The sequence below is a fragment of the Simochromis diagramma genome, unplaced genomic scaffold, assembly GCF_900408965.1.
Source record: "Simochromis diagramma unplaced genomic scaffold, fSimDia1.1 OVJJ01000344.1, whole genome shotgun sequence".
Classification (NCBI taxonomy): domain Eukaryota; kingdom Metazoa; phylum Chordata; class Actinopteri; order Cichliformes; family Cichlidae; genus Simochromis; species Simochromis diagramma.
The window spans coordinates 7,865,429-7,884,564 of NW_024387375.1; the positions used below are offsets into that span (position 1 = coordinate 7,865,429).

General features: G+C 40.6%; 1 protein-coding gene across 1 annotated transcript; it reads right to left on the reverse strand.

The window, feature by feature from the left end:
- Window positions 1–2,495: 2,495 nt before the first annotated feature.
- Window positions 2,496–18,190, reverse strand: si:ch211-235m3.5 (BICD family-like cargo adapter 1). The gene is made up of 10 exons (XM_040009205.1): window positions 17,679–18,190; window positions 15,930–16,145; window positions 10,122–10,241; window positions 9,183–9,329; window positions 8,471–8,653; window positions 6,148–6,312; window positions 5,380–5,457; window positions 5,054–5,166; window positions 4,748–4,868; window positions 2,496–3,415 (listed from the first exon to the last, which is right to left on the reverse strand). Exons 1-10 carry the CDS (start codon window positions 17,925–17,927, stop codon window positions 3,176–3,178), a joined length of 1,632 nt encoding a protein of 543 aa, XP_039865139.1. The 5' UTR covers window positions 17,928–18,190; the 3' UTR covers window positions 2,496–3,175.
- Window positions 18,191–19,136: the final 946 nt, after the last annotated feature.

The following is a 19,136-nucleotide window of genomic DNA, read 5'->3' on the forward strand; positions in this document are numbered from 1 at the left end:
CGTTAATCTCGTTGAAATGACGTTAACGCCACAACACGGCAAATCTCCGTTAACGAGCTCCCCCTGATCGCCCTGTGCATGGGGCTAGACGGCCAACACGTTAATGAGCTAACTGCGCTAACACACTAGTTCCCACCCATGTAATTGAGCATTGCGTGGCACATCCAACGTACTGTTTTACTTTAGTCCATGACGCGCTTACCTTCAGGGTCATACGTCACATGAAAACCAAAATAATTCCAAACGCCAGATCTGAATGAGGGTGGGACAGGTTCAATTTGCCATGTTGCAAGGAGAGCTTAGCTTCTGTCTCGCTAGCTTGCCCTGCGCTCCGTACGCTCCATACATAATCTATATACACACACACACACACACATATATATATATATATATATATATATATATATATGTGTGTGTGTGTGTGTGTGTGTGTGTGTGTTTTGACGTTTTTTCAGCACTCTGCTGGTGGTAAACGCCTGTTTTCAGTCTATTTATTTCTAAACTTTACATTCTTTCTTTTACACGTTTTGACAGTTTATAAAACCATAGTAAACCTTTCTGATATCTTTTCAGAGCCTGTATTGGTATTGGTTCGATATTAGTGTGATAAGATCGATACTTTGTTTCTGTCCTCTAAGTTAAATTTTTTTTTTTTTTTTGGGGGGGGGCGGAATGAAAAAAATATTGAAAATACATGAAAAGCTGAAAGGTGTGATTTGTTGTGTGAACCAATTATTGTGCTTAACACTGGAAGTCAAGTATTTCAAAATGTTGAGATTATAAGATGAAGTTGTGATTTATGGCTTTCAAAACCCCTGCAGCAGAAAGACGCTTCTACAAAAAAAGAGAGGAAACGGGGGACAAGAGGAACCAATTAAACAGGCAAAATGCACAACAAACTATATAAAATCATTGCAAGTGAGGTTCAATACAGCAACAGACATGCAATATAAACACACAAACAGTCACAAGATGCAGAATGACTGCAAAAAGATGTAGACAGAACCGAATGAGATGCAACCTGAACAAAACTACAAACTGAGTCTTTGAGTCTACCTCATTTGTAGAAGTTGTCTTTGTGATTTAACTGACTCTCCCACTTTTTTCCTACTAAATTACTTGGATTTGTTTATGAGGTCTTATCTCAGAGCTCATTTTACATATTTACGCACAAGTTAATTTCCATGAATTCCCACAGAGCTGCTATCCAAGAAAACCCAACATGAACCTAAATATCCAGTAGTAGTGTAAGTCTTCTACCCACTCTAATAAGACCATTATTACCATTAATTTTGAATGAAGTACGCAGTTGTTATTGCACATGTTTGGTTTTTCTTTATTCTTAGTTCAGGAACCTCAAACACTGATGATAATTTACCCATCTCTCGACACCTGGAACGCCCTGTAAGTTTTCACATTTACAAAACTACATGGCTTTAATAAATCAACACTTCTGAGTAGCAGTGTTAAAGGCAGTGAACATATGCAACTCTGAACACAAATTATAAATTAAAAAATCTGATAAAACCTCAGTTGACTGATTTAAGGTTGACTTGCAGTTATTTAACATGACTGAGTTAAGTGTAACTACATTTGCTTATTTTTTAGCACCTCAGATGCAGTCTGTCCAGTGTGTCAGATCCTGTCAGCTATGACACATCTGCCTCCCACTAAAGCCTGAAATGTTTGCTGGCCATCAGCAGAGGGCAGCAGCAGACGTATTGTTAGAAGCCCATTTCAGATTATGAAACCGCTCAAAAAATTAAACACTTTCATGAGAATATTAATCAAGTCAGTTAAACTTCTGGGATATTAATTTGAGCAGTGAAGTAGCGTGGGGGTGGGTTGTTAATCAGTTTCAGTGGCTTTCGTGTTAACGAAATGACCAATATATGCACTAGAGAGGCAACAGTGAGACAACCACTAACACAGGAATGGTTTTACTGGCTAGGTTTGTTGTCTCTGGTAGCATGAAGCGATACCTGGTCCCTCACCTGCTAGTGAGCCCTGTGCTCACTGCCTGGCACTGTGGAGAACAATTAGCATTTGCAATAGAATACCAGAATTGGCAGGTCCATCACCAGTATCTTGTGCTTTTCACAGATGAGAGCAGGTTCACCCTGAGCACATGTGACAGACATGAAAATTGAAGAAACCATGACCGGTTTGGTGGTGGGCCAGTGATTATCTGGGGGGGCACATCCATGGAGGGACACACAGACCTCTATAGGCTAAGCAACAGCACCCTGATTGCCATTAGGTATCAGGATGAAATCCTTGGACATACTGTAAGCTGCTACATTTAACTTCAGCCCTCTGTAGGTTGATCGTTTTCATTTCTTTCAATGTAGCCTCCTTTAATTCCTGACAGATTACCCCATCTCCATATTTGTGTATTGTCTTCAATCTTGCAGCTTTTCCCCTATTAAAGCCAGAATATCTTCAGTAAATAACTTTTATCATGGAGAGTTTTGAAGACAAACAGTGGCGAAAAATGAGACCTGACTGAGGATCATTTAATGTTTTATGAAACTTTCTGTCAGTCCTTCCAGACTTGGTCAGTTTGTACAAAGCAGCTTCAATACTGAACAGTGCTTAACATAAAATAGAGTTTCTGCTGTCCACAGACCATATCAATGTCCAGACAACATGTTTGATTTTTAACTGAAACTATGAGAACAAAATTATAAAAATAACAGATTTCTTCATGTACAAGAAAACGTAGAGCGTTTCTCAAACACATTTAGCAACATTGACAATTAAAAAAAACCCAAAAACAAACATAACGTCTTATATCCAATATGATAAGGACAAATTTAGTACAACGAAAAATGTAGTGTTTAATCACTTACTTCATGAGCATCCTTCTCTTTGATGTGTTAAATCTTAAATACTTTCCACTGAGCTACTTATTCACCATTTTACAAAATAGGGTGCGATATTTACAGTTAAACCTTCAATTGTAATTCTGTAAGAATGTTGTCACAGTCTTCGTCTTGAGAAGCCTCAGCCTCTCAGTGAAATGTGTTTCAGTCTTTGTTTGCAGTGGCTCCTTCTGTCTTCATGGCTTTTTTTCTCCTTCACATGATGTACAAGAAGCCCCACTAGTGAGTTCCCTTTGACCTTTTCTCTTGGTGCATCTGCTCCACAGTAGTGTTCTAGCACTTAGTGTTCACTATTTGCTGTACTGCACCCCTTTGCCCCGCCTTAACCAGTCCCTCCACGGGGATTGGTTTTTGTCCTGATCGCAGTCTGAATTCCAGGAGGAGGCCGACGACTGGCGTGACCAAGATGAAGCCGTTCTGCTGGGTCTGCGAAAGAATGACATGCTGTTGTTGGAGGCGGGCTTCTTCTGAGGCTGCTCCAACTGCTGCTGGGACTTGAGCTGCTGGTTGATAAAGATCTGGATGTCATCCTGGGGAAAGGTGGGGAGGAAGAGGAATTGAGCAGCAAGACTTGGGAGCCGGGACTCAGTCTGGTATCCCATGATTGGCAAAGATAACATGTTAGTACTAGAGTCGTAGTATTAAAGAAGCAAACTAGCTATCATTAAGTCCCACAAGAAAACCAACAAAGTACTGACTCTTTAAAAAACATGGAGTTGCCAGGCAGGAGGAAAAGAGGAAGACCTCAGAAGATTCATTGATGTGGTAAAGCAGCGGCCGATGCGCTGCAGGTTTTAGATATCACCCTGGGTCAACAAACCTGAATCAAATGATTAGTTTATTACCAGGCCTCTGAAGAACTTCAAGACATGTTGAGGACATAATTTAGCCATTTAAATCAGCTGTGTTGAATCAAGGATACATTTAAAACCTGCAGGACACCAGCCCTTGAAGCCTGGAGTTTCCCCACCCCTGTGGTAAAGGATGACATGCAGAGGGGTGGTGTGACAGAGGAGGAAGCTAGGGATAGGGTGAGACGGCAGCAGCAGCCGGAGGAGGAGGAAAAAGAAAAACTATATTGGTTTAAAGCTATTGATCACAGTCTTGAAATCAAACCATTGGAAGATGGATTGAGACAATGTGCTTCTAGGCATATTTGTTCATAACAGTAAAAAGAGGTTATAAAACACCTTCCTTGTCAGCGTTCAGATTCATTAAATCTATGAAGTTCTGAAGGCAAAACTGGTCCAATAAAGTGACTGGTCAGTGCCTATGACCGGTCACTTTTATTTACTCAAATGGTCTGACTTCCGTTTGAGTAAATAACCTTTTCTTTGCATGACTTTTGTATTAAATAATCATTTATATTAATCTTACATTACTTTATTTTTTTATAATTTATATGTTTTTACAGAAGAACATCTTGTGGTTGCTCAGAAACACAGTATTTAAAGAAGTGAATCAGTGGTTTGCTCTAAATATTATCTGTATTATCTTCATCAGAGCATGAAGGCTCAGACACTGAGGCAGATGGCTCAGCTTGGCATAATTACTCAGCAGCAGAAGGGCTCAGAGACACATGCCGCTCTTATCCCTCCAAACTGTCAGGACATGGAGATTTATGATGGCGCCTGTCTCTGACTTTCTACTCTAGAATCTCAGACCGATACATCAATCTCAAACGCAGGCAGTGCCTCTGAAAATGTGGCCTTCCCATCAGCGATGCAGGTGATTAAACATAATAAGAATGTGCTGAAGCAGAAGGCCCTGCAAACAGGCTACGAGATGATAGGACAGTGTGACAAAGTGATGCCAGAAAGATCATTAGACTGGAGGTCTACAGAGAAAAGTGAGTGGTTTACCTGCCAGGCCTCCAGCTCCTGTGATAGCTCCAGTTTGCGTTGGATGGCTTCCAGTAACTGGTTGTTGAGAGACATCATATCGTTTTTACTTCTCACCAGCTCTTCTTCCATTCGGTTTTTCCTGCAAAGAAGTCACACAAAGATCTTTAAAGTAAGGATTTTAACACCCATAACAAGTTAAAACTCAGGGCTGAGCCATGCTCGGGAACTAGGAATTAGTGTTTTTCAGTTTTAAAAATATAACACATGTAATCTGGAAAGCTTGAACTTTCTCACTTGAATTGGATAAATAAACTCATTACTTACTTCGCAATAGCTTCATCTCGGTCTTTGATGGCCTGTTGGACAACTTCAGTTTGATCTTGAACGCTCTGCAGCTTCTGCATCAGTTCAGCATTTTCTTGCTGCAGCTGCACATTCTGCAGGAAGACGATAAGAGCTCTTTAGACCACAGTATAAAATACTACATAATGAATGTTTATCTGCTTGTCAAATGCAATTCTGAGGCACACAAATATCTCTGAATTTAGATACCGCATCAAGATCAGTAGGGTCAGCACTGGTGCAACCTTTTTGTCATACAACTGGTGCTGTCCCTCTTTGACGGACGAGTCTGTTCATCCCTCGGTTACCTGATCTCTCAGCTCCTGTGTCGTGCTCAGATTCCCACTCTCGTCACCCGTCGTTTCGACAAAACCCTGATTCAGCTCCTGGGACAGAGGCATTAACAGAGAGATCAGGTGTCAGCGGTGTGTGCATCAAAAGGGCTTTCTGTGGCGTTGGCCTACTTGTGGAGGTGCACTCGCGGAGGAAAGGGTGAGGCTGGCCCCTTTAGTTACACTGACAGACTCATGTTACTGCTCTGAATGTAAGATAAATGCCACGAGACACAACTGGACTATTGTAAATGCTCGCGCAAAGCAATCTGTCCTGTGTGAACACCCTGTGGTGCCTCAAACAGCCACTAGGGGGTAGATAGGTTGGACTGCTATAGTATGTGAGCAGGCTGCTTTCTGGATCTATGATTTATGCTTTTCCTGCATCTGCGTCCAACCTCTAGCAAAGAAAAAACAAAGTAAGGAAATAACTCTGCTTTCAGTACAATTGTCTCTCATCGTACAACAGAAAGAGATGCACTGTTGGAGTGTTAAACGTCGCATCTCTCACCTGTAAGTTGTGTGTTTGAAAAGCAATAAATGCGCTCTGCCGTGTTGGTACAGCCCTGTTTCTTAGACGTCAGAACTTCAGATTGTTTTGTGTACATTTCTTTATGATTCGAGGACATGACAAAACCTACAGTGTACTATTCCCGTCCTTCTCATGTTTCAAACAACAAGGTCAGCCTTTTGTTCGCATTTCCTCTCCCTGCCCCATTTGCTGTTCGTGTGTGCGCAGCTCACCTGTGGCCTGGATGCCTGTGAAAGAGTTTGAGCCACGCCCTTCAGCCGATGCAACATGGCCTTCAGGTCTTCCTGCTGATCGGCGACTTCTGACTGCTCTGAGCCGTTCAGCTCCTGGGTCAGCGGGAGGAGTAACTGAAGGATGGACACCATTTCTTGCGTTAACTATGAAAAAAGGAAGAAACGTGTTGATATGCGCTTGCTGTGACTTTCAAAATAGTGTCAGCCACATTAACACATGAACCAAAATATTAAACGTGCAACAAAACTTACATAGCTTGGAGGATGCTGCTCGAATTCTGACCTACAGTTAGGTCCATAAACTCTTTGCCTTGCCACACCATCACAATGGATTTTAAATTAAGCAATCAAGATGTGATTGAAAAGCAGACTTTCAGTTAACTGAATTAACTGCTTAGGAATTACAGACTTTTTCATAAAATCCTTTGCAGTCAGGGAAGTCTGGCTGCAAAGGATTTTAATCAGTCACCTGGAGATCAGGTGACTGACTTGGCCATTGAAGTATATCCCATTTCTTTTCCTTGAGAAACTCTTGGTTGCTTCTACAGTATGCTTTACATTTCACATTCACCCTACTGCTTTGGACCTAACAGCATATTAAAAGGAATTTCTGTGTGTTATACAAGTTATTTCTTCTTCTCTGTTCCTGCGAGCATTCCCCATCTTCTTCTCACATGTCTTGAATGACATCATGTATTTATACGACTGGAGGAGTCAGCATTACCTCATGGGCATATTTAACTTACCTGAGTCATGTGTATCACGTGACAGTGCTTATCTGATCATAACAAAAATAACTAAACAGGAACAGTTTCAGGTGATAAACAGTCACAGTTGTTTGCATAAGCTTTAACACCCCTGACTCTGAGAAAGTTCTATATTTAAGAGACAATAAAATCAGCCTGAGTAAAAAAAAATGCTTAAAAATTGAACAGTAATTGTGGCTGCCACAAAAATAATGAGCTTTATGTTTTAGTGAGGTATTGCCATCATATACCCCACATGTGACAACAATGTGGAAAGTCTCCGACAATGTGGTAATGACAAACAGGAAATGTGACTCACGAGTGCAGCAACACATTACTTTTTCCTGCTGCAACACAACAATAACAGCAGACACACGGACGGTGAGAAGACGTTTTCTGCTCTCTCCCAGACACAACTCCAACACGTGACTTCTGCACAAGTCCTCGTCCAGGACTTCACTCTGTACAATCAGGAGCTTCACGCCTTGGTGACAGTGTGACAGCAAACACGCTGTCACACTGTCACCAAGAACTCGCACAACATGTTCCTGCATGGCGTCCCTCTCTGTAGAGACAGCTACCGTGCTTTTACTACAACATTTTCAAACGCTTTCCAAAATTCAGAGTATAAATGATGTATCTCTGGTGCTATAAATGTGCGATCTCATTCTCAAGAAAGACAACTTGATCATTTCATTTCCAGTCATCACAGGAACACAGTTTCCCCTCAAAACGCACGTGACCTGTGAATCATTGCGGGCCCACTGCAGCAAAAGCCAACCACAGTATGGAGATAGTGTGCAGCTGTTCCTACACAGAGCTGTTTGCGTGTTTTTCCAATTTTGTCTTGCAGTGACTCGACAGCATTCACATTAGTGCTATAAGAGGAATTTTACTTTTTTTTTCCTAGTACTTTTTTGTGTGTTTGTGCTTTACAGTACGTATAATTTTAGATCATAACACTGATACAGGATAACACATCACAATGTTGCAAAAAATCAACGTTGAAGAAAAGTCATGCTTATTGCACCCAGAGATACTAAAATACCAACAATACAAATACAGAAGAATAAATGATAAATTATTCTTACTGCTTCGGGGGCACAAATTAGTAAACTTGAGAACAGTTTGGGACTGCAGTTTCTACCAATCATCATTCAAACAGGAGAAAATTTAAGACGTTAACTCTTCAAAGCTGTGGACTGACAGATAATCGGTGCTCAAATAAGTATTAAAGAAGCAGGATTGTTTATGTGAGGCTAACACAGACAGTAAAATTGTCTCTCTCTTAGTTTTAAGATCACCTGCACTTGATTACAATGATGTTGTGCATCTACATGCGCCCCCCTGCATTCCTTTCTCCCTCATCACTCTGTCTTCTAAGTGATGTTTATGTATAAGGTCACGAGACATCTTACCATTAGCTTTACTCTTATTCACAGTGAACTTTATATTTTTAAATTAAATTGAAATACTTCAATCAGCCACATGAGGCATGTTTTGGATGTTTTTTTTATAAAACAATATGCTTTGACTGTATTAATCAGTAAACCTACCTCTTCTTTGCTGACTCCGAGGCCTGTTATCTCCAGGCTACTTTCCAGCTCAGACAGCAGGGAAGTGTCGCCGTAGCTCCTGGCTTCCTGCAGGGACACCTCCTCCTGAAGCTCCTCCACCTGGGCCTGCAGCTGCTGTGAATGACCCCGTGCAGCCTCCACCTCTTGCCGCGCCTCGGCAAGCTGAAAAGCACAGAGAGCGAGAGGCACATGCACACATGAACGAAAACAGAAATGTGACAAGGATAACACGTCCGACAGATGAAGAAGCTACGATAAAAATCACATTATGAATCCTGCTAGATTACACAGATCCCCGCTTTTAGCCTAAGAGTCAAATGAGCTCTGGAAGGAGCTGTAATAGGAGACTCGTGTAAGCAGACTGTACCAACAAGAGAAAGAAATCCTGACATGCCAGATTCCAGCCTAAAGCCAAACATGAAACTAAACGAACACGAGTGGAATCCAAAGTTGCGGGTGAGAGATACAGTGACGGGAGTGAGGTGATTGTTTAGCGGTACTTTCCACAATCCCACCGAAACCCAGGCTGGCAGAGAGGGAGCAGAAAATCTTTGTCATTGTGGTTCTTTTAGTCACGCACTAACCACTTGATGCGGTTTTGCTGCCACAATGAGCTCTAATCAGATTGCTTATGTACTATGGAGCTCGAATGACAGTCTTTGCCTGCGCTGTACTGTATTCATGTTTGTACCTGCTGGCTGTGCTGCTCGTTGAGTTGGTCGTGCAGAGCCAAGCGTGCGTCCAAAGAGGCCAAACTCGCCCTCAGTTCTTCGTTTTCTTGACAAACGCTCTCCAATCGTTGCTCCAGCACCTGTTCCTTCTGTGAGAGACGCAACACCTGGAAAAACAAGCAGAAATACAGATAACAAAGTTATTTCTTCCCCTCAGGGAGGAAAATTCTCACTAAATCACACCACTCCCTTGCATCGCAACAAAACAATCCACTAACAGGAGGAATGAAGCTGATATTTGAACCCTCCTACTTTTACTTGGAAAGCTATCCAATTTCTCATTTTCGGAAATGAACAATTTGTCGAGAAAAGGATGATTTACCGAGAATCTGTCTGACTGTATTTATCCTATTCAGGAGTACATCCAAAAAAGAAGGTGAACTTGCTCGTCACAATTTCAAAAGTCATTTCAAAACAGATATTCCTTTTTAAAAACCTTTAATCAAACCATTATTACAAAATAAAGTGTTGTTTTAGTACTTTTTTCCCCAGTTTCTGCTGCTGGTTGTCCAGGACTTTTTCATTATTCTTCTGTTTTATGTAACCACCACATCCATTGCATGAAATAAAACGCATTATGTATTAGAAAAGATCACTTTTTAGACAGACTGTTTATTTGCCATTTTACTTTGCTTAAAACATTACTTAGAAGACGTTATTTTAAGAACCATGTAGGTCTAAACATGACCAGCAGGTATGGGCCAGACATGAAGAGATAGAAGTTCATTTACGACTCGCTTCACTGATGCCAAGTAATTATTAGAAAGGCATTTGAGAAAAAAATTGATACAAAAATATGATATGCTACAAGAAGAAGAAGACCATATTTTAGCATAAATATGAAGCTACACCTCTGTAAAGTCACAGTAACGGCCGCACATGTGCATTAGAGTACTTGCCTGCTCTCTCATGGCACTCATCAGCTCCTCATCCTGCTGCCTGTTGTGACTTCCTTTTTGTTGCAGCTCCTGTTTCAGAGCCTGCAGCTCAGTGGACATGGCTCTCTCCACCTCCATCGCCTACACGTGCACAGAAGAAAGAGAACACGAACGCAGGAGAGTCACAAAGGGAGCAAATGAAATGAGAAATATGGAGAGGGTTAAAAAGATCTCAGCCAGAGACTGGCGTCACACACGCGTATCAGTTAAAGTGAAAATCCAAAATGAAGCCTGTCTGTAGCCTGAGCTTTAAGAAAATAAAAGTCTTGGCTAAAGCTGAGATGAGAAGAAGCTGGGGATTAGTTGACTACATTTAAATGTGGTTGGTTATTGGTTTTCCTGATAGCCTGCAGTGCTTCCAAAACAGGACAGATGTAAAAGCTAACAGCATGAGTGATTCATTCATTTTTCCCCATTTTCAGCTTTAGCCATAAAACACTGAATATTGGAAAACTTGAAAGCTGATTCAAACACAAAAGATTGGGCAACATTAAAAATTTGGGAAGCTGCTGTGCCTACAGGCCCTGTGAAAGGCCCCCCCTTCTGCCCTCCCTTGTCCTGGACTGGGACCCTCATTTCCCCTTACTCAGCAGTTCGGCGGGGCCCTGTCAGGTCCAATCAATGCCACATAATACAAAATGAAAGGCCGGCCTCTACGGCAGATGGAGCAGAGGGCATCTTGATCTTGGTGGTGACATCATCATGCCACATTAAACAACAATGGTGAACTCGGACATCACCAGAGTAAAAGCTGGAGGGAAGAGCTTGAAACTATGGAGGATGTGAGGCAGGTTTGTGGGACATAAGTAGAGGGAAGCGTGTGTCTGTGTGAGTGAATAAAGGATAAAAACAAAAAGCAAGCAGACACAGTGAGAAGAGAAGAAGTCTGGGTTTAAAAATGAACATTTCAGTATGGGCCTCTTCCACAATAGAGGCACCGACTCACTGAGAGCCACCAAAACGAGGAGGGGACGGAGGACACTCCACACACACCCCCCTCCTCCACGCCTTCATGAGTCCACACGCTGAAGTATCCAACAGCTGGCTTCCACAGCTATAACCAAGCCCCTTGGGGGGCACAGAGAAAAGATGGCTTTCCCCTGGGATAAAGGAACGTTGGTGCAACATCAAAGAACAAAATGAAAGATTTATATCTCTCTGTAATGTATATTGTGTTTTCCTTTTTTGTCTGTGAGCTTGGTGATGCTGACCGAGGTTACGGGGGCTTGTCTTAAACAATGTACACAGTGAGGGATTCGTCACAGCTGCCCAATAAAACGCTACCGGTGTGAGTGATATGTGACCCTGAGTAGGAAGCAGGAAGTGAAAAAGGTAATGTGATCTGCATCGGTTAACCTGACAGAAAACAAGATATCAACAGAGTGACCAAAAAAGTAGAAACACCTGTCTGCAATGGTCTTAACTCTTTTTGGATACAAGTTATTCAATATTCTGTATGTATGCACACACAGTACGTTTGAGTTATATCTAAAAGGTTATATTATATTGAAACTTAAGTGAAACCAAACAATAAAAACTAAAGTGAAATGAACAGAAACCCCCTTATTAAATAATAATATGTTAAAAAGTATTTTAAAAAGTGTATATCCATAACAACTATATAAATACACAAACACTTACCGCTGGCATCAGTAAGTCATCCTATTTGCCTTGGGCTATTACCAGTCATGAGGCAAATAAATCCCACAACCAGTACAATCTGGTTGTGTACAATCTGTCTATTATTGTCCAGTGTCAGCTCATAATACCCCCAACAGTAAGTCAGGTCTACCTGAAATAAGCTCATAGCAAAGTCCTAAACTTACCGAGTTTTGTTGTTTGTTTTTAAAAAAAAAAATTGAAACGAATGACGCATGAAAACATGCAGGAAACTATCAGCATTTCCAGCTCATCATCCAGTAATCATACTCCCATTCCAGTCTGGTATTTCTTATCCAGTAGATGTGTTTATATTCAGTTTTCTAATGCACTAAAAATGTTGCACAAGACTTCAGCCAAAATCAGCAAAATATTAAAATGCTTTTACTTTCACTATATGCAATTATCTCATTTCCTTACAGTCATACTTAATGTTTTTCTTCAGATGGTAAACTGTGGTTTTCCTTGTATGAGACTGCCAGGAAACTCCAGTGACAAATTAACAAACGAACATAGAGAGTGATTCATGTTTGACCAAAGTCTTTTCAGCCTGGTTTACAGTTGCAGCAATGGTTTGTAAGAAAACACCCTGACATCAGTCACCTCTCCCTGAGATTTTCAACACTTTGCTTCTGCTCCGGAGCTCCTGTTTTAACAGTCTGCACTGTGTGACAATTTGGCACGCATCAGTATTGTTTTTAATGCAGCTGCTTCCTCATGTGCACCAGGACAGAAGTTCACAGCAAATCTTTTCATGTTGTTGGAAAATTCTTTTTCTCTCTGGTTTCACTTTATATCCTCCTCCAGATTCCTGTCATGGTCTACTTACTGTTTCATAATTAGCAGATTATGTTTTCATCTGTGAGAAACTTTCGCTTCATCTTACCATTTATCTGTTATGGTTAGTGAAGCACCTAAACTGGTTATCCAGGTATTAGCTTTTAGTCCATAACTCGCTTTTTGATGGCTGCTAGCCATACAGCTAATGATTTTAACTATTTATATACATTTTAAGGTTTTATCTAACAATTTAGCAAAATCGTTTTTTCATCACATTTTCATTTTCTGAGAGCTGATAACTCCATTTGCAACTGTTTATCTATATTTTTACGTTTTAGCTAGTTTTAACAGAAGGTTTTTAGCTTGTACTTTCAGCTAGATTTTTATTCATGAATGCATCTGTCTTTTAAACATCATTTAATTTTTAACTGTTTATAAGGAGTTTTAGCTAAGAGTTTATATTTTTTTTTTATCTATATTTTTCAATGACTACCAGCAACATGGCTAACAATTTTAATTCTTTATACTTTAAGCTAATAATTAATTAAAAAAACAAAACAAAAAAAAAAACTACATTCCTGACTAATCAGTTAACTGTTTATCTACACTTTTAGCTACCCACTTCAAATGCTTACCCATGCTTTTGATAACAATTTTATTTATCTATACTTTGAGAAATGCTAGCCACATGGCAAACAATTTTTTAACTTCGACACTTTTTCATTTTTAGCTAACAATTTAATTCATTTCAGGGGCTTTTTAGCTTATAGTTCCATACAAAAATTATACATTTCTTTCTCTACACTCCTAAGTTACCATTTTAAATGTTTATCTACAATTAGAACAAACCATTTTAATTGTATAAATATGCTTTTGATTAACAACTTAATTAATTTATCTTAACTTTCAGCTAAGTTGGCCATTCTGGATGTGTGACAATCATGGTGACTGTGAATGAGACTGCTCTGCAAATATGGTTGACCACCAGTCATTAGGGAAAAATGAGTATTCCCCAATCAGTTGCAAGTGGTTGCTAGAAGTTAATGGCTGTCAACTGCCCCAGGTCACACAGGTCTCCTGACCAATTAGTGAACCTCTGGCAAGCACCTGTCACTAGACAAACATGTTTTCCCCAGTTGGTTGGCAAAAAGCCTCCTTGTGATTACTTTGATTGCTAGCATATTGCTGTGGAAATTTGGATGGAAGTGACGGACTTGTCTACAAACAGTTGCCAGCTATGTCAGTTACACTGACACTGAAAAGCGCTTTTTGTAACATGTTGGCTGCAGTACTACAGTACCGCAACTTCTACTTTGAATGTGAATCTCCTCCATTTCTGGTTTACATCACACTTTTTCAGGTTATACAAACACTTGGCTAGTTAACAAGTACTTGGAGACCAGCATAAAAACAAAAAATAAAAACGACAGGCACTTGTGTTAATCTGCTAGCAAACAAAGCCCTTACTAAGAGGTTCTGGTGCAACACTTGCTTTGCAACAGTTTCACCCAGTGAGAACCGAGAATCTCCAAGAACCACTTTCAACCAGTCAGGGAATACATATTTTCCCTAGTGGTGGTTGTACACCCCCCCCCCCAATTTCTTATGACTTTATAACATTTACTATCTATTTCTACTCAATGTTAATGGTTAACTTCTCTTCTCAACCCAGCTCAGGTCCATTCGGCTTTTAAATTAAAATGTAATTTCTGTTTTTTGAAGATTAGTTCAGCTTTGATTTATTGATTAATTTAATGCAATTCTGTCTATTACACTTTAAGTATATAAACTGAATACAGCAGCTACAATTGATTAGCTCATTGACATATTCAAGTTTCCTAAGTATCCTTGAGTTTTGTTGTTTGTTTGTTTTTTAAGTTAAAAGAAGAAACCTACTGTATAGCTTACTGAAGCCTGAACATGACACCATGAATAAACCGAGCTCTTCCAGTCAAAACTGTGAGAAACAAAAACTCAATGAATTACAGCACGACTCACCCCACCACACAGCTGTCCGACAGAAGCAGCAGTATCTTTCACCACATCAGGCAAAGACTTGTCAGACATGGAGCGTCTTAAGATTCAGTCTCTTCTCTCAGCTTCACAACTACACAGACCAGAGTTACATTTGGCTAACACTGGGCAGCCCAATAAAGTATTTCCTCCACCTCCCTCTCCCCTAAAACAGCTCAAACAGAGAGATACAAGCTTTTATCTAAATTGGAATTTTCCTGAACTTCTAGGGAGTCTGATTTCCACACACCAAGTCCTTCAGTATAGCCACAGAGGGGGAAGGAAGCTCACAGTTCCTTATTTCGTGGACCTTGACTCCTTACAAGCTCGTGTCTGCCGTTCATTCTGCATGAGCAGAGGTTTGTCGTGTGGAACGCAGCACGTCACAACAGCAACGCTGAGCAAAACAATCCTCACTTTCTCAGCCTGGAAAAATACTCAAGTTTGCTCCAGCTGTGTGATCCAGTCAGCTCCACTGATAAGAAGCTGTCACCAGCCTGCTTTGCGTACAGTGTACTGCATTTCTGATCAGATACTTATGATCATAAATAATTTACTTCAACACTCATGAACTCCTGAAGACGTGAGTCAGCGGCATGTTGTCAGCGTCCTTATGATGTCAAGCTAGTTAAAGGTTAACTTTGTGTTACTGAATAAACCAACGTAACAGATTATAATGTTCTGATAAAAGCTTCTATAATATGTCTAATAGATTATCTAGGACATTTTTCTATTACATTTCACAGGTACAATGACATAAAAAAGTGGCTAAAATAATTATACGGCAATGAGTTGAATTCATTTGCCTGAACTAGAATTTGAATAAAGCTTCTTCCAGGTATTTTCCAAGCTTCCCTCCCTCTCTCTTGGATTTAAAATTAAGTCATGCTTGAAGTTTCCCTCCCCCTCTTGTTTACATGTCGTTTCCCTCCTGCTCTGCACTTGACATTGCTGATTTGCCTGAGGGAAACTGCTCAGGTTTTGATATGCAGCTCCCAGCTGACTCTAGCTCTATCGCTCTCTTTCTCATTTATCAAAACACTTATTTGTAGTAGAAGTATTTTAGCTGTGACCTTGCTATGAGCCTTCAAATATCCTCAGAGTGTGGCATTGCTTTAGATCAAATACAGTCAGGCTGATACCGGAGTAGCTCACACGGGAACACCGAGTTTCAGTGGGTGGATTGAGTAACTTTCTAGTTTTACTCAGACGGCCTGAAGCTTTGAATCTACTGCCGGTGTTTGTTTCACTGAGGCTCGGTTACTTTTTGAGCAAAGATGAAAAACATGAATCTACCCATCCAGGTGTGGGACTCACAGCTTTGAGCTCCTCCTGGAGCCGCTGAGTGTTCTCGTTGTGCTCCAGCTGAGTTCGACTCTTGTCCCTCTCAGCCTCGCTGAGCGCCCGGGTAAGCTGCTCCACCTGGGCGCTCAGCTCCCTCGCATCCCGCTCCAGGTCTCCCATCTGGCTCTCCCACTGGGACTGGTGGCGCTCCAGCTTCAGTCGCACCTCATGTTTTCCCTGCTCCAGCTCCTATCGGAGGTGGAAAAGATAAATGTCTTAACAGGTGATCTTCAGGGTGGGTGTAGCAAAACAAAGATTTTAAAATATAAAGCAGTAAATACGGTTCAGTTGTCTAGCTACGACTGCAGCAAATGAAGCCGTTTGGCATTGTGAGAGTGTTGTTGGAAGGCATTTGAGTGAGCACAAGCACCTGTCAACCTCATTTAGTGCTCTGACGGATAACAGGAAATGTCCAACAGCTGTAATTTGAATCCATAACAATAGGGTAGCTGATATCATTAAAGCTAGAAGAGGAAAACATCCACTCTGCTTTCATCCATTCCTTTGGAGCTTAAAAGATCAGTCAGTTTGTCAGTCAACAGAAAAGTCATCCAAGCATTAACTTGCCATGACACCTGATTGATCCAGCACTATTTTAGCTCAATGGGTTGTGCAGGTGACCCATAAGGTGTAAGGTAAATAAAGAGGACTGGGTCTGAATCTTTCCCTGTTCTCTCTTTCAAACTTTCCTGCCTTCTCTCAACTTTCTTAAGACAATAAGGGCTAAAAATCCCCCCCCAAAAATGACTGTTCCAGACATTTACCACACCTCTCTGGCAAATTCAATCAGAAAAGTTCACGCAGCACGTTTACATCAATTTAGACACATTAGCGCACCATTGTCTTGTCCTTGGTGTGATTTAAGTGACTGCCATACCTGACTTGATGCCAGCATCTGATAGAGACATCAGCATCACCCGGGGAAAGCAATGAGGTCATTATTTTCATATCACAGCCTCTCAACATGATTTGGTGCTGGTGTAGTCGACTGAGACAAACACATAGATGCCACCGGTTCGCTTTTATTACTACATTTTCTGTCTGACTGCTGAGATCTCGTGAGGAGTTGAAGTGTCTCACAAGTATGCAGCAAGACTACCTAGAAGGAATTTCAGTACTGACAGGTCTGCTAAGATAGAAATACTTTTACAGTCGCTGGGAGAACACAAAAGATCGCTTCAGAGAGAGTTAGTAAAGTTTAGCAACGCATTAGCATTTCTGCCTGCTTACATTATAGTTTCTTTATACAGTTACAGCTTATTTAACGTAGAACATATTGCATTCATTATTTTGTAAACCAACCAGTTTAGTAGGAACACCTTAGCAGTGCCTTTTTTATGCTGCTTTTTCCATTTACAATTGTAAATGTCTTTTCATGGGATGGCCAAAATATTGAGAACACGTTAATATAGTGCGGTCGGAGGTCCCAATAAATGACTCAGGTGACTCTATGTCATTAATGTTGAATATTTAAGTTGGTCACCTTAACTTAAATAAATAGAGTTAGAAAGATTTTGACGCGTTTTCGTGCGTAAAGCTGTGAGAGAAACAACAGCATACAATCTGTGGACATCGGGAAAACTTCTTACCCGCCCACTTCAAACAGCAACAACCATGACGTAATTCTAAACACTTCAACCCGAACATTTCACAGAATGTTTTAGATTATTACAAAACCTACTAGATTATTAGTTCACCTGTAGGGAATCGGATTCTCCTTACCTCCAGCTTCTCTGCGTATTGCTCATGAAGTTTTTCGCTCTTCTCCTTAAGCTGGCGGTTTTCTAGGAGCAATGCGTTTCCCAGCTGGGCTGCCAAAATAACCTCTTCCTCCTTTTGTTTTAAAGCAGCCAGAAGTTCACTGGGGTCCTGATAATCTGTCATTTCCTCCGCTCCATAGTGGAAAAAGAAATCCTCCTCTAGGTCCATTATTTTCTTGGACTTGAAGCTCCAATCATCGAGTCGATCCATAGCTAATCCAATAACACCTTATTATAGCTTCTTATATAAAGAAAACACGCGGGAACGGTGCCATAAACGCGCATCTGTGGATGCCCACTCATGACACCTGCGTGTAGCTGCTGAGTCGAGCAGAGTGTAAATGTAAGTGAAGTCGAACCGAAGGTTGGAGCTGTCTGGTGAAAGCAGGCTGCTCCCTCCCTCTGTCACCCGCAGATGGCGGTTTGTCTCCGTGGGGTGTTGGTTTCAGTCACCTGAGCAACTGTCACCACCCAGCTCGGCAACCACGTCGATACCTGCCCTGCCGCAGGGCTCAGAGTGTGGTGGTAAAATGGAAAGGCACACACAAGCACCTGCATGGTGCTGTGAAACAGTGGGAACTGTTTTTCTTGAAGTTTTACCGGACTGCAGCATATTGTTTATTATAATCATTCACTGTGGAGGACATTAGTCAAACAACAGATGACGTCCCATTGCAGCATCACGAAATGCACACATGTGATACCAGTAAACTTCAAAAACCAGTGTTTCTGATTTTTTTTAAAAATACTTTGATAAAAGTATTTATTATTCTTAATTTGATGTAATTTTATGGTACTTACAGGCCGTTTTAAATGTAATTTATTTGTTATGGTTTCATTTCATTCAATTTGGGTTTTTTATTATTATCAGTTTATCACTTTTGAAGCACTTTGAACTGGAATAAAGCGTTAAATTGTAAATAGACTGGTTCTTATATCCTGTTTTTCTATTTTATTCAAAGCTACATGTATCTCTCTCTCTCTCGCTCTGTCTCATTTATCCATTTACACAAGTCACACCTTTTTCTCTACATGCTGAATATGTTTATTAAGCTTTTTCTTTTCTTTTTTTGGGGGGAAAAATGAGCTTCTACGTGCTCCTGTTTGGGTGTAGTATGCATACAGCTTGTAAAATGTAAGATTATACATCTGCATGTTTATTTTGCACTTGTTCACATGAACAGGACTGCATTGTTTTTCCATGCATCCACGTTAAGTACACATATTTACACATGGAGTTTTTTTTTTATTACTACCAATTTCTTTTAGTTTAATCTTCTCAGTTATTTATAATTTGTTAGTGTAAAGTTTTGGAAATGGGTTATATCTTCATTTTTTTAAGTATGCAAGTCAGTATTTCATGAAATCAGGTGGAACTCTGTTTTTAATCAGGCAGCAAGTGGTTAACAAGTTAGCCTTA